Genomic DNA, 13,355 nt, shown 5'->3' with positions numbered 1-13,355 from the left:
GGTTCAGGTGCATAGAAGGGTAATTAATGTCTTTCAGGTATGTAGGGAAAAGGCCATAGGGATCAACTGTTTTCCTTTAAACAATCTTTTCAGTGTTTGCAAGGGCAGCGTTCTGCACCGCAGGACCCACCCGGTGTTCCAAAGTCCGCACAAAAGACTTGTCTCAGGACCACAGTCTAATTCCCAGCCATTTTCCCACAAGCAGGCCAAGGAGCAGGACAGGTCCACCGGGCGCCCTGGCATTAGAACCCCCTTCTCCAGCCTCCTGTCCTCTCTGCTTCCCCTACAGCACCCCCTAGAGGCTCCTTCCCGCCAGTGCTTCACAAGAGAGAAGTGTATCTTTTTGTTCCTTATGCTAACAAGTGCCGGGAAGTTGTAACATGGGTTGTTACAACCCCTCCCTCTCCCCATTTATTTGATACATTCATTTCTAAATAATCCCACTGAAATGCATGCAAGTCCACCTGGGGGCTGGATGGCAAAGACACAGGGTATAATGTAGGAATTTGTGCAGAGTTATGTCAGAAGCTGGAAAAAAATCATTTACAGCAAAACCCTGGATGTGTGAAAATTAAAATTAATGATCTTGATTCAATGAAAGCTCAGATAATTTGGCAGAAAAAGTTAGAGTGAGCCAGTGACCCTCAGCACGTACCTCACACTGGTCAAAGGAAACGAACTCCTAGCTTGCGGAGCTCTGAGGGCGGGGCATTTAAATAAGCGCTGGTGGAAAGAACGGCTGTGGCTAAAGGTGGCTTGATACTTAATAGGAATTCCTGCATCTGTTACAAGTAATTGGTTCCAACTAGTGGCATTTTAAAGCTCACTGCCTTGGTTTCACTGGGCATTCCCTGGAAACATTTATAATAATTAAAAAAAAAAAAAAAAAACCCTTAAATTTTATTTTTTCAATTACAGTTTACAAACAGTATTATTTTGTATTAGTTTCAGGTGTATCGCATAGACAATCGTACAGTTTACAAAGTGTCTCCCCCCCCCCGATATTTCTAGCCCCCCACCTGACACCTTACATATTTAGAGTAACTACATCTTTTCTTTAGCGAAACCGCATTCACGATTCAGTAAACGTTGATCCTATCGGAGGGTCCGGGTCTGCATTGCCAGCTCACCTTGGAATTTTATCCTGGGGTTTATAGATGGCCTTCCGGGGGAGGGTCAGATCCCTGAAAATATGTTTGAAACGTGAGGGCTTGTTTTCCTCTTAGGAGGGGATCTGTCTCTTCCCCTTTAATTTCTCCAGGGTCCCCGACCCCACGGAAGCGGCTGAATCCCCACGTCCAGCAGGCATCTCAGGAGCTGAGCCATGGTTGCCATGGCGCCCGCATCCCTCCCTTCCCCCTCCTTCCATTAGTCCATATGGACGAGTGCCCAGCCATCTGGTCCTGGCCGGAATGCCCTTGTTGCTCCAGTGCCCCCACAGCCGGTGTCCCTGCCCCGTCCTGCCCACCATCCTGCCCAGCTGTGCCCGCTCCCCAGACCGTTTCTCGACAATTTGGGCCTTGAATTTTCGTTCTTTTGTTGGGGGTGGTGGGAGGGTCGAGGAAGCCCTGGATTTAAAATGTATCAAACAAATAGAGACCCAGGAGGGTTCCAGGGACCCCACTGCTAGAACCCTGAGCCTTTGGGGGCAGCATCCAGCTCCAGGGGTCTTGGCTAGCTCCCCCTGCAGACATCCCACCCCCGGTCCAGCCACCAGCCTCACACCTGCTGGTGTCGGTGGTCAGCACACATGGGCGTGGCAGGTCTTCATGTTTTAGGGTTTTGTCAATGGACATGGTGAGAGGACAGTGGGGGTACCACCGAGGTGGGAGGTCGAGGAGCATCCAGGACAGTGACCCGTGGGTCCGGCGGTGTTGGCGAGCAGAGAGGAAGGAGACAGCCCTCCAGACCTTGTCTCCAGCGGGGCACCGTTGGTTCAGACTGCCCCCTCACTGCCCGCCCTGTCCCCGCAGGTGCACAGCAAGGACAAGAAGTACGTGTGCAAGCTGTGCAGCCGCGTGTTCATGTCAGCCGCCAGCGTGGGCATCAAGCACGGCTCCCGTCGCCACGGCGTGTGCGCCGACTGCGCGGGCCGCGGCGTGGCCGGGGCGCTGGACGGCGGCGGGGCCGAGGGCTCCCCCGAGCTCTTCGCCGGCGACGGGCCCTACCTGGAGGACCCCGAGGACCCCCGAGGGGAGGGCGAGGAGGAGCTGGGCGAGGGCGAGGACGAGGACGATGTGGGCCTGGCCCCGGAGGACACGCTGCTCGGGGAGGACAAGGACGAGGAGGACTCGCCGCGGGGGCCCCACAGCCCCTCGGGGACGCCCGACAAGGACTTCGCCTGGATCTCCTAGGCCCCTGGGCTGGGCTCCGGGGTGGTGGCAGTGCCATCCCCTCCACCTGTGTGTGCGTGCTTAGGGGTCTCCCTTGCCCAGGGCGGGGCCATCTGACCCCTGCAGCCCCTCCTCCGGGCCCCACTCTCTTCTGCTCCTACCCCCCAGACAAACACGGAGATCCAGCCCTGTGATCTCAGAAGCAGATGCGGCCCCAGCAGCGGGGGCTCTGGGACTGGACACGAAGTTGACGGGGTGCAGGGTGAGTTGCCACCTGTCGTCTTCGGGGGCAAATCGAAGGTCCCTAACAGGTGCCTATTGTGAGGAGCATCTAGGTGGCCTGTGTGGCACAAGACGGCACAGCGGCCAGGCCAGGGTCAGCACTGTTCGGGCGTCGAGTGTGGCCCTGAGGTCACAGGTCCGAGGGATGAGTTCTGCACCCACCACCCGGTGTCCGGGGCTCCAGTCTACCCACCCCTGCTCTGTCCCTTCCCCGCAGCCGGGTCACTGCCTCTAGCCCTTTGCCTTTGAGGCTCCGCCGTCCCTGGGGCCACCTGCAGAACCAGGTCCAATGTACAGAAAGCCCTGCAGCCCTGCTGCCTCTGGGCTTCGGTGCTCAACACAGAACAGCTTCAGAAGCCCGGCTGGGGCCGAGGGCTCCCAGGTGCTAACTTCTGGTGGAGACTGTGGGTGGCTCGGGGCTCCCTGCAGGAGTCCCGCTCTTTGTTCTCTGTGCACTTCCTTGGGGAACCCGGGGCGGCCCCGTCCCGTGGCTCTGCCCGCCCGTCGCACCCACCTTGGGGGCTTGCCTGCGTTGCTGCTAACACTGGAGGCCGAGCGCTGCTCACGCCTCCCCAATGGGTAACCAAACTTTTTAAGTAGAGACGTCCTGCGGTCGTCACGTAGAGTTCTTTTGTCTGGCGTCCTTGTTTCTCACTGAAGGGGCTGTCTCCCTCCCTTCCTTGCCTCGGGGTCCTCTCACTGTCATGTCAAGCCCGCCCACAACCCGTTCTCCTCTGTTTCCGGAGTGGGAAGCAAAGGCTTCGCTCCTGCGCTGCCTGCTGGCCGGCACCGCCCTCCTGTTCTGACTCCACTCCGTGACTGAGACATTCCACCTCTCACTCACCTCGCCGCCTCGGGCCCGCGCCCCCCCGCCCCGTGAGGACCCACGGGTGCCATATGCTGTAGGGAAGCCGTGGTTTTCCCCCCTTTTCCCACAGACTCTGAGCTGAGCGGCTTTTACCAAGTTTTTTTTTTTTTTAAGTGGGTCACATCTATTCTTTCTGGGTGGAATACCCCACAGACCCTCATGTATGTTACTGTGCCCTCTGAGGGCACCAGCCTCCCTGCTGAGGGGTGCGGGACCTTGGCTGCCTGGAGTGGGTGCCTGGGGTGTGGTGCGCTCCTTGCAGTCCTGCCCCAGGGGAGAAGCCCCCGCTTTTTGCTTTCATTTATTTATTTAAAAAAAGTAAAATCAGCCACTGTTTCTACTGGTTAGAATAGGGAGCTCTTGACCACCTCCCTCACCCAGGGACGCTGTGAGCTCCTCAACACTGGCATCCTTCCGAGAAAGAGCCAAGGTTGCCCCAAACACGTGGAGCCCTCCACGCTGCCCGCTCTTTCCTGGGGAGGGTGGGCCAGGCCGTGCGGGGCCTTGTGAACACGCTTCCCACCTGTCACCAGTGAGGCCGGGCGGGGCCCCCTACCCTGGGGCTCTCAGAGCCTGTACCTCCCTTCACTTTCTAGCTCCTTTTCTGAAACAGACCTACTTTCCTCTAAAGTGCATTTGGAAACCAACCTTTGCTGCCAACAAGTGTCTCTGGGTTTGTACTGGCCCCGACTCTCAGGCCGACCTGCCCGCGCCCGGGCCGCCTCCGCCTTCACACTCAGACTCAGGACCTCTTGCTCTTCCTTGACCTGCTCTCTGCCCCTGCTGACCTTTTTTTTTTGGAGGGGGTTCCCTGTCCGTGCCGCAGGGGCATTTTCTTCCTTAAAATCAACACTGTACTGGAAAGCCAAGGGCCCGCTTCCCGCCCCACCGAGTCCCCGGTGTTTGCCGGCGGCAGGTTCACTGTGTTGCAGGACGGAGAGGAACACATGGCCTCCTCTCTGGGGTGCAGAGGGAATGATGTGCGTCACAGTTTTTTTTTTGTTTTTTTTTTATGTGACTAGTTTTTCTTCTTCTTCCCCAAATCAATGTTTTAACTAATAAATATTTTTTTGAATGAAGAGGAAAAACTGTGTAGATGACATTTCACACTTTGTACTTTTCCATCTGTGTCTGTCTGTATTTTGGTGTTGGCAACACCCAAGCGGGAAAAGTCCGCTGGGTGGTGAGTCCGGTGGGGGCGGGGGCGGGGCGGGGCACCCACAGACTTTTGTATGAAGCTCTGGATCCTGACCAGGGGTGTGTTGTGCATTTGGACCCTGGGTTTTGGGAAAGGGTCGTGACACTGCCAGGACTCCATAGGGACCTTGATTCAAAAGACACAGCTACTGCTCCCAACTTTGCACATCTTCCTTTATTAAAAAAAAGAAAAAAGAAAAAAAAAAAGAGAAAAGGCAAAAACTGGAACTTTTTTGCAATATGATGAAATATCATCTTATTTTCGCTCATTCTGTGACATGTGCAGCTCTTTAAAAGCCATACTTAATGGTTAATGTTTTTTTTTTTTAGGCCCTATATTGTGTGTTTTGTATGCAGCCCTTTTAGAACGACTTTGTAGTGAGGGTGCTGTGTGTGTGCTTTTTCTAAATATTTATTTTTCCAACATGCTTTCAACCTGTCAACAAAAACAAAACAGTAAAAAAAAAGGGGGGGGGCAGTGTTTGAAGATTGTTGATTTTTTTCCCCCCAGGAAAAATCTATATTATATTGACTTTATATTAATTATTATAAAGCTGTGTTTGTATTGCAGATGTGTTAACTATTTGGGGGAGGAGGTTTCCTCGTCAGTGGGTGGGAAATCAGAGCTGTTGTCTGCTTCTCTGTAGCCATAGGACAGGTAAACAGTACCTTCTCTAGTGGTCTTGCGATTTCTTGTCTGCCTGGGCTCGGGCCTGCCTGTGGGTTTCCTTTCTGTGACGGGATTAGCTTAGACATTCTTGCAAAGCGATCACTTTCAATAAATTGGGAAATTGCTGCTCAAGCAGATGCCTTGTGTGTGTTTGAGACAGGGTCCCCTCCTCTAGCCCCAGACTGGGTGGATGTGACCAGAGTGACCCCAGCCCCCTGTGGCCAGCTGCGGGCCTCCTGGGCCTGCCCATCCACCAGCCACACCCATGGCAGGGTCCCCGGTTCCATGACCTTCCCCCACCCCAGGAGGCAGACACAGCTTCTGAAAAAAAAACCCCAAATCTTTAATTTTCTCCTCGCCTGGCGCAGCCCAGACGCAAGACACCTGAGCTTTGCAAACAGGGTACAAATGTCAGCCCCGGGGTCCTTGAACCATCAGGTTAAGTGCAGCGGGGGAGGCCCCTCCCGACCACCCTCAAAGTGCATCCCGGCCTGGCCCCCACACGGCCTTGAAGTCAGGCCCTTCAGCACCCTTGACGGAGTTCGTGGACAATCAGGGAGGGCAGCCACCCCTGGGGACCCTGGTGTGGCTTTAGTGCAAAAGGCTGGTTTCTTCAGAGGCACTTTGAGTGGTGGGACCCTCTGCCACCTCTGGGGGTCCGGGGTCACTGACACCCCTTCCCCCATGAAAAAGTAGGCCCTGTGGCTAAGAGAGGCCCCAGGCCGGGGGGTGGGGGGCAGCTTCTTTTCTCCTTTAAGAACCCTGGAGGGGAGGGCAGTGGGCTCAATCCAGGAAGCGCTGACAAGCCTTCTTCCAGCGGCAGGCCGTGCACCAAAGGTCGCGGTGCTCCATGCCGTACACTTTCCGGCACTTCTTGGCATCACCTCGGGGCTTCCTAGGGACACACACAGTGAGGGGCATGGAGTGCCATTGGGCTGGGACCCTCCCCACCTGCCCCAGCCCTCAACACACACACACACACACACACGCGCGCGCACACACACACACACACACACGCGCACGCACACACACACACGCACACGCACGCACCTCAGGTTGGCACCAAGCTTGGAGGGCAGGGCTGGCACGCAGGCCCTGACTGTGCTGGGCTGTGGCTGCAGCCGGTTGGGTGCCAGGCAACCCTGCAAGGAGACACAGCTGTGGTCTTGCTTCCCTCCAGAGCACCCTGGGGCCTAGCTCCAGCTGCTGCCTGTCACCTCACGTACCTGGTAGGAGTGGTCACTGTGGCACACCTGGGGGGGCACCGCAGAGCTCAGCACCTGCGGTGGGGACAAGTCCAGTGGGTGCAGCAGGCTGGACAGGGCCGGGGGCTCCGGCAGCTCCAGGTGGGGGAAAGGGGGCGGCGGGGAGGCTGTGGGGGACATCGGGGTCAGGCTGGACAGACCATCGGTCAGCATCTCCAGACCAATGTCCAGCTCCGTGTAGTAGAAGTCCTCCTCGCCATCGCTCTGCTCTGGTTCTGCCTGCCGCCTGCTGGGTCAGAGCAGGTGGGAGCTGAGAGTGCTGGCCCACAGGGCCTGCCCCGACCCCCACGCCCCCAGCACCACGCACGCCCCCAGCACCACGCACCCCAGGTGCGCCAGGCGGATGTGTCTCTGCATCCCCGAGGCCGTGCTCAGCACCTTCCCCCCACAGGGCCTGCCCCAATCCCCACGCCCCCAGCACCACGCACACCCCCAGCACCACGCACACCCCCAGCACCACGCACCCCCCAGCACCACGCACACCCCCAGCACCACGCACGCCCCCAGCACCACGCACGCCCCCAGCACCACGCACCCCAGGTGCGCCAGGCGGATGTGTTTCTGCATCCCCGAGGCCGTGCTCAGCACCTTCCCCCCACAGGGCCTGCCCCGACCCCCACGCCCCCAGCACCACGCACGCCCCCAGCACCACGCACCCCAGGTGCGCCAGGCGGATGTGTCTCTGCATCCCCGAGGCCGTGCTCAGCACCTTCCCACAGCGCTTCCACAGGCACTGGAACAGGACCTGCACCGCGCTCTGGGCGACAAGGACCGGTCGTCAGGCTCGGCTATCTCTCTCAGAGGTCTGTGTCCACCCCACCCTGACCAGTGCCCCCAGGCTCACCTTCCTCTTCCGAGGGGCAGGCTCCCCGAACAGGAAATGGGCTGCCTCCAGGGTCAGTGGGGGCGATGGGGTGGACGGGGAGGACTGCTCGCTGACCGGGTCCCATCCCCAATCCCCACTGCCGCTGCTGCGGTAACTGCCTGGCGGCTGCACCAGGGTTTCAGACCAGGGCTCCACGCTGGGCTCTGTGGGGACATGCCAGGCCAGTGTCCGGTGTCCGGACTTCAGCGGTTTCAGGCTGCTCGGCGGTGAGCCCCTGAACTCTGAGCGTTGGCCTGTTCACAGGTAGGTTTTGTGAGTCCACAGACTCTCGGAGGAGGTTGTGACCAGGAGGGGCTGGCCACAACCCCTCCTGGTCTGCATAGGGACTAGCCTCCCTAGAATAGGGAAGGATAAATGGGAGATGCCTGGCCAGCCAGATGGAGGTGGACAGGTGATCACAGAGGCCTGCAGACCCCGGGCACTGGGAGTCCTGATGTCCCTGTGTTTAAAAGGTGGTGTTCCAGGTGAAGGGGTTCTGCTTGACCAACCTTTTAAAGTCCTGGAGGACCACTGGCCCTGGGCTCTGTCTCTATCCCTACCCTATGTCAGGTCTCTAAGTCTTACCTGTGCTGAAGGCTGCAGCTGGGGGCCCGAGCAGGAGGGGGCTGGTGGACAGGCTTGTGAGGGCTGCTGCAGCCATGACCTCATCCAGCCGGGCTTTTCCTTGGGGGGCTCTAGAGAAGAGGTTGGGGGTGGAGGGTAGGTAGGGCAGATGGGGCCCAGCAAGTACTCCAGACCCCTCCCCCGGCCAGGCATACACGTGCAGGCCTGGGCACGTGTATGTGCGCACTAGGCTCCCTCACTCCAGGCACTCAAGGCCTGGGCTGGGCAGCAGGCCCAGCTCCGCCCCCAGCTCAGGTTGCAGAGCCCAGATCTCCAGGAACCACCGGGAGCAAGGCCTGGGCTGGGGTCTCCCTGAAGCTTGAGTCATCTACAGCCTGGGCTGCGTTCCAAGGTGTCTCCTACAGACCCTAGTGCTGGACAGGGGTGAGGCCCCACGGGTTGGACAGGGCACAAGAGGCCCAGCCCTCCCCCAATCACACATTAACCCGGGTTGCGCAACAGCAGCTGTGGGCCTAGGGCCAGGCGTGGGGGGGCGGGGGGGGGGGGCGGGGAGCGGATAGCAGCCAGCAGTCAGCAGCAGCCAGGGGAAACAGCTCCAAGCACAAGCCGGTCCCCAGGCCCCAGCGGGCCGGGCCAGAGCCCGCCCCTGGCTGCACAGCCAGCCCAGGGTGTCTGGCACCCTAGAGGGTTTCATGGTGGGGCTGGGGAGATGGTGGTCAGAAGTCCCAGGATCCCTAGGCAGTGGACCTCACGCCGGCAACGCAGCCTCTACAGCACAGACTGACAGCGGCCCCCTCCCAGCAGAGCTCTGGTCCCAGGGTTTAAGGGGGAACAAGAGAAACTAACACCCTGATCATTTCTACTCAACTCTTACAGAGCTGGTGAGCTGCGAGGGGTGGCCACAAACTCAGTTCGGGACTCTGACCTGCCCCGCACCGGGGACCCCATGGGGGTGTTGGGAAGGCACGCGCACGCACCCCACCCACCACACCTGCACACCAGGACGCACGTGAACGCACGCCCACTTCGGCCTGGCGTGCGGCTCACCTGTGCGCTGGCACCGGAATGTGCGCCGATGGCGTCGGGGGCCCCGCGGCCGCCCCCGCCCTCGTCCCCGGGGCCCGTGGCTCTGGATCCTGCGGGGGCGCGAACTCCAAGCCCGCCAAGTCGCCGCCCACGGGAGGGCCCTGCGGACAGGGCGTGCTCAGCCGAGGCAGCAACACGGGGCCCCCAGCCCCCAGCCGGATCCGCTCGTTACCCGCAAACCGGCTGCGGCCGGCGCGCCCCGCCCCCGGCCCCGCCCCCGGCCCGGCGCGGCGGGAAGCGGCCCCGGCGGCCCGGTCTGGCGGACCCACGAACACACACGGGCCACCGCCCCGCCCCCCGGAGCCCGAAGTTTGTGTAGCCCCGACGCCATCTTTACGGCGAGCGCACTCTGGCGCCCATCCCCGGCGCCCGGTACCTGCGGCGGCGCGAGCACCGACACGGGCGCGGCCGCGGGTTCTGGGCCGGCAGCTCGGGGTGAGGGGTGCCTGCAGCCCGGACCAGGCGCCGGGGGGCGCTCGGCCTCCATGGCCTGCAGGCCGGGCGCCGAGGCTGCAGAGGCGAGGCCGGACGCTTGGGACGCGGCCCCGGGCCGGGCCGGGCTGGCCGGGCCGCCGACCCCCGCCCTGGACCGGCAGCCACCCGCGCCGCTCTGCCCCGAAGCTGCAGCCGGGCCCGCCCCCCTCCGTTTGTCCCCGCCCCCTGCATGCACCTATTGGTCCGCGCGCCGTATCAACATTCCGAGGTGGACTGTGGCCCGGAAGGCCGCGCTCCCATTGGCTCGCGCTCCCAGGCCACGCCCACCGAGGCCCCCCGCCCCCGGCCCGTCGCTCCCGCGCTGGCCGCGAGAGGGGGCCCCCGCTCACGGCCCCCGCCCGCCTGTCGGTCCCTTGGCCTCTGCTGAGCCGCGACCCGCGCGCTTCCGCCGGTGCAGAGGGCCAGCTTCCTCTCGGGGTGCCGGTGCGCGGAGTTGCCAGATCGGGGAAGGGGCCGCGTCTCCTTGGCGGGCTTCCCCGGAGCAGGTTATTCTTTAACGCTCGGCTGCCCACCTCCCCCACCCCTTATGTAACCCCTGGGCTGGGTGGCCCGAGCCCTCCCTCGGCGTTCAGGGTCCAAGTCCGACCCCGGGCGGCCACCCTGCCGGCCGGCTGCGCCCTCTCTAGAACCGACCCGACCTGGGGACACCACCCCTAATCTGGCCCCTCTCCCCACACTGTCTGCGTGTCAGGGCCCAGGCACCCCAGGAGGGAGGGAGCCTGTCCCCGAGGTAAGAGGATGTTTTTACTCCTTCCAGACAATCGCCCCAAACCCGTCAGGTTTTCAAGAAGAGAAGGCTGTGAGGCGCGCTGTGTTCATCCTCCCTGCTATGGGGATTTATTAAGACGCCGGCTGGAGAGGCCAGGGCAGCCAGGATCCCAAGGACCTCACAAGCTGCCAGCTGTGTGGGGGACTGGAGGGAAGAAGGGGTCGGGCCCCACGCTGGAAGAAGGAACAGCTGTATTTGGGTGCTCAGGGCAGGGGGAGGGTTGGAAACCCTTGGGTAGGCTGAGGGGCCGAGGGCAGGGGCAGGAGACCTTCACACGTCCAGTCTGTTAGCTAGAGCTGGGGGTCTGCCGGCATTCAGGGGCCTCCATCTCCTGGATGCTCTCATACACGTTTTCTAAGGGACAGTTGTCTGTGCTCAGGCCCCTGAGTGGAAGGGCCTCATAGGTCCGGTTCTGCCCCAGAGTCAGAATCGCTGTCCTGCCTTTTGGGTCCGGCTGGTCTCTGGGAGGTCCTGGGTCTCTCCTTTTAGGCTTGCTGACCCTGGAGTACAGGATGTCCACCTGGAGAGGGGAAGCCAACCCAGGGAGGAGTCAGCACCATCCCCTCTGCCAAGGATCCCTCAGCCTCCCCTAGCCCACCTTACCTGAGTGGCTGGGGTCCCCTGGACCTTCCCCTTCTCCAGACCTTGGGGCCCCGGATCTGTTCCCTTGATCTTTCGAATGCAAGCATACTCAGCCACCGCTGGTCTGGCCTCAGGCCCAGGTCTGGCACAGCTACTGGTCAGCCGTGCCCCTGTCCATACCACAGGGCTGGCTGCCAGGCAGGCCCTGGGGATGGCAGCCAGCCCCACGTTGGAATAGGTGGCCTCGGGGCCCATGGAGGGCTGGGCAGCGGCGGAAGCAGGTGAGGTCTGAGGCAGTTCGCGGTGTGAGAAGGCAGCTGGGGGCTCAGTGGTGCCTCTGGACACCTCCAGACATTGTGGGAGCAGGAGATCCATGCTGGCAGGCCGAGGGGCTGGGGCAGGGGTCAGAGCAGAGGTCAGTTGGGGCAGAGGGAATCTGATTGCAGCCGGTTGGAGGTTGTGGTGCCGAAGCCCCGCCCACAGCCCTGCCACTCCCAGCTGGGCTCACCTGTGCGGACATTTGGGCCCCTGTGCAGCTCGTGCAGCCTAGTGTCCGACTTGCTGAGGATGCAGAGATGGGGTCTTCTCAGCAGTGACTGGGGGCAAGGAAGGCAGGTCAGTCCCCTGCCGACCCTGCCCTGGCCCCAGGGAAAGCCTGGCACTCACGGCTTCTGTTGGCATCACAGTACCCTGCAGCCCGGCCCTATGCCTCTGCGCCCGCTTCCTGGGGGCAAGAGGGTCGTCAGGCCAGGGAAGCCGAGATGGGGGCAGAGGTGTCCACCTCTGGTCAAGGAGGACCAGCCTGGAGCCCCGCCCCTTCTGGCCAGAGCGCGGAGCCAGGCTCCACATAGAACCCAGGCAAGGGAGGGACATACCTGTGGCAGGCTGTGCAGAGCACCCACAGCCCCAGGAGCAGGGTGAGGCACCCTAGGACCCAGAGGGCAGGAGGGGCCGATGGCATCAGCAGCCCCATCCTGCGAAGCCCTGGACCTGCCTGAGGGCAGAAGACAGGGGTGGGGGGGCTGACTGAAGGACTAAGCACCCACCTACAGCCCCCCTACTGTGCCTCACACTGCTGGGCGGTCTCCCGCCCTTGGGCACTCTGACTCAGCACACAGGAAACCCCAACACTCAGCAGCCCCTCCTTCCTACAGAGGCCAAAAAGACACTGCTTCAGCGCCCACCTCCCCACCTCCTCTGGCTGGGGCCCCGGTCAGAGGTGTGAGGCTGTGTGCTCTTCCAGGCTTCCAGGAACACCCGAGGGGCAAAGGTGACCCACATGACCATAGAGGAGGGCCAGTGGGGGCCTGGCCGAGGCCTCACTGTGGTCACTGTGGCCCAAACTTGAGAAGTGGGGAGGCCTCTGAGGTCACATCCCTGAGCCTGCAAGCCGCAGGCGCAGACTCACTGCAGCCACGCTGTGCCCAGGCATGGCCTCTGTCTCAGGTGATGTCCCTAGTCATTCACTACAGAGCCTGGCCCACTGAGGAGCTGGAAAGGCGGGGTCAGCAGGCAGATAGGGGCTGCTTTGGGCACTGATGGTCCCTCCACCTCTCCATTCCTTCATCTCTGCTGTTGGGCCTGTCTCCTTCCTGGGGCCTTCCTGGGGCCGCGGGGGATGGGGGTCCACAATTGCACAGCCTGTTAGTCCAGGCACACGGACCCAGGGAGTCGGCTTCCCACACGAGGTCCCAGTGCTCTAACTTGGAAGGGCCCAGTCCTCCCAGACCCGTCTTCAGCTGCTCTCAGGAGGACACCAGGGGGCGTGGAGAGCTGGCCAGGCCGGAGGCCGGAGCAGGCACTTACCAAGGCCATGGGCGCAGGGACACCTCCTCAGCCCTGTCGGGGGCGGCTCGGGCACCTTGAGGAGTGGTGCCTTTGTGTGGCTCCAGCCGCGGTGAAGCTCCCTCTCACTTCCTGCCTGTGCGTCAGGGTGCGTCACAACCCCCCAGAGCTGCTGCTGCTGCCGCCGCAGTCTCACCACCCCTGCAGCCCCTGCCTGAGGTCTGGATGATACTCAGTGGGCGTGAGCTACAAGCCCGCAGGTTTGAGAGCCTAACTTGTCTCCACCCACGAGGAGGTGGCACATGCTGGTGAGGGGACAGGCACAGCACGGGGACTGGGTGGTCTTGTGGCCACCAGCCACTGGGGCTGAATCCAGGCTCTTGGGCTCCCAAGCCCACCCTGCCAGGCCCTCCTACCCCATTAGCAGCTCTCTGTGATGGCCACTCCCCTCCCACCATGTCCCAGTGGGGACCCATCTGGGAGGCCAGGGAGAATGACAGTCCCCGAGGCTCTCTGCCTCTGGGCTCTGTCAGGACTCCTCTGGCCCAGCCCATAGTCCCCTCTCCCCACGGA

The 13,355-nt window shown here is 61.6% G+C and overlaps 3 protein-coding genes across 4 annotated transcripts in view; 1 reads left to right on the top strand and 2 right to left on the bottom strand.

The window, feature by feature from the left end:
• ZBTB46 (zinc finger and BTB domain containing 46) overlaps window positions 1-3,360 on the top strand; it is a 49,024-nt gene extending 45,664 nt beyond the window's left edge. Inside the window, exon 5 of one of the 2 annotated variants that reach the window (XM_066384440.1) lies at window positions 1,974-3,360. In XM_066384440.1, the coding sequence (XP_066240537.1) occupies window positions 1,974-2,354 (381 nt within the window). In that variant the 3' untranslated portion in view covers window positions 2,355-3,360. Of the gene's footprint in view, window positions 1-1,261; window positions 1,466-1,973 lie in introns of those variants that run through there. The other variant, XM_066384441.1, reaches the window with a different exon arrangement.
• A 2,314-nt stretch (window positions 3,361-5,674) lies between these two features.
• Window positions 5,675-9,785, bottom strand: SLC2A4RG (SLC2A4 regulator). Its single transcript, XM_066384436.1, has 8 exons — window positions 9,528-9,785; window positions 9,113-9,252; window positions 8,066-8,175; window positions 7,460-7,644; window positions 7,272-7,372; window positions 6,577-6,841; window positions 6,401-6,492; window positions 5,675-6,245 (listed from the first exon to the last, which is right to left on the bottom strand). Exons 1-8 carry the CDS (start codon window positions 9,636-9,638, stop codon window positions 6,134-6,136), a joined length of 1,116 nt encoding a protein of 371 aa, XP_066240533.1. The 5' UTR covers window positions 9,639-9,785; the 3' UTR covers window positions 5,675-6,133.
• Window positions 9,786-10,456: 671 nt separating this feature from the next.
• On the bottom strand, window positions 10,457-13,255 carry LIME1 (Lck interacting transmembrane adaptor 1). The gene is made up of 6 exons (XM_066384433.1): window positions 12,804-13,255; window positions 11,873-11,991; window positions 11,664-11,721; window positions 11,506-11,593; window positions 11,019-11,389; window positions 10,457-10,935 (listed from the first exon to the last, which is right to left on the bottom strand). The coding sequence occupies exons 1-6, from the start codon at window positions 12,810-12,812 to the stop codon at window positions 10,702-10,704; spliced, it is 879 nt and encodes a 292-aa protein (XP_066240530.1). The 5' UTR covers window positions 12,813-13,255; the 3' UTR covers window positions 10,457-10,701.
• Window positions 13,256-13,355: the final 100 nt, after the last annotated feature.

This window comes from Saccopteryx leptura, chromosome 5 (assembly GCF_036850995.1).
Source record: "Saccopteryx leptura isolate mSacLep1 chromosome 5, mSacLep1_pri_phased_curated, whole genome shotgun sequence".
Classification (NCBI taxonomy): Eukaryota; Metazoa; Chordata; class Mammalia; order Chiroptera; family Emballonuridae; genus Saccopteryx; species Saccopteryx leptura.
Note: the sequence above shows the minus strand (reverse complement) of the source record. Positions and strands in the feature narration are given on the sequence as shown.

Coding starts and splice junctions, on each gene's coding strand:
- SLC2A4RG (XM_066384436.1), bottom strand. CDS start 9,638: ATGGAGGCCGAGCGCCCCCCGGCGCCTGGTCCGGGCTGCAGGCACCCC. Junction 9,253..9,527: donor CGGTGCTCGCGCCGCCGCAG/GTACCGGGCGCC, acceptor CCCTGTCCGCAG/GGCCCTCCCGTGGGCGGCGA. Junction 7,645..8,065: donor AGCTGCAGCCTTCAGCACAG/GTAAGACTTAGA, acceptor ATGTCCCCACAG/AGCCCAGCGTGGAGCCCTGG.
- LIME1 (XM_066384433.1), bottom strand. Junction 11,594..11,663: donor CTGTGATGCCAACAGAAGCC/GTGAGTGCCAGG, acceptor CCTTGCCCCCAG/TCACTGCTGAGAAGACCCCA. Junction 10,936..11,018: donor AGGGGACCCCAGCCACTCAG/GTAAGGTGGGCT, acceptor TCCCCTCTCCAG/GTGGACATCCTGTACTCCAG.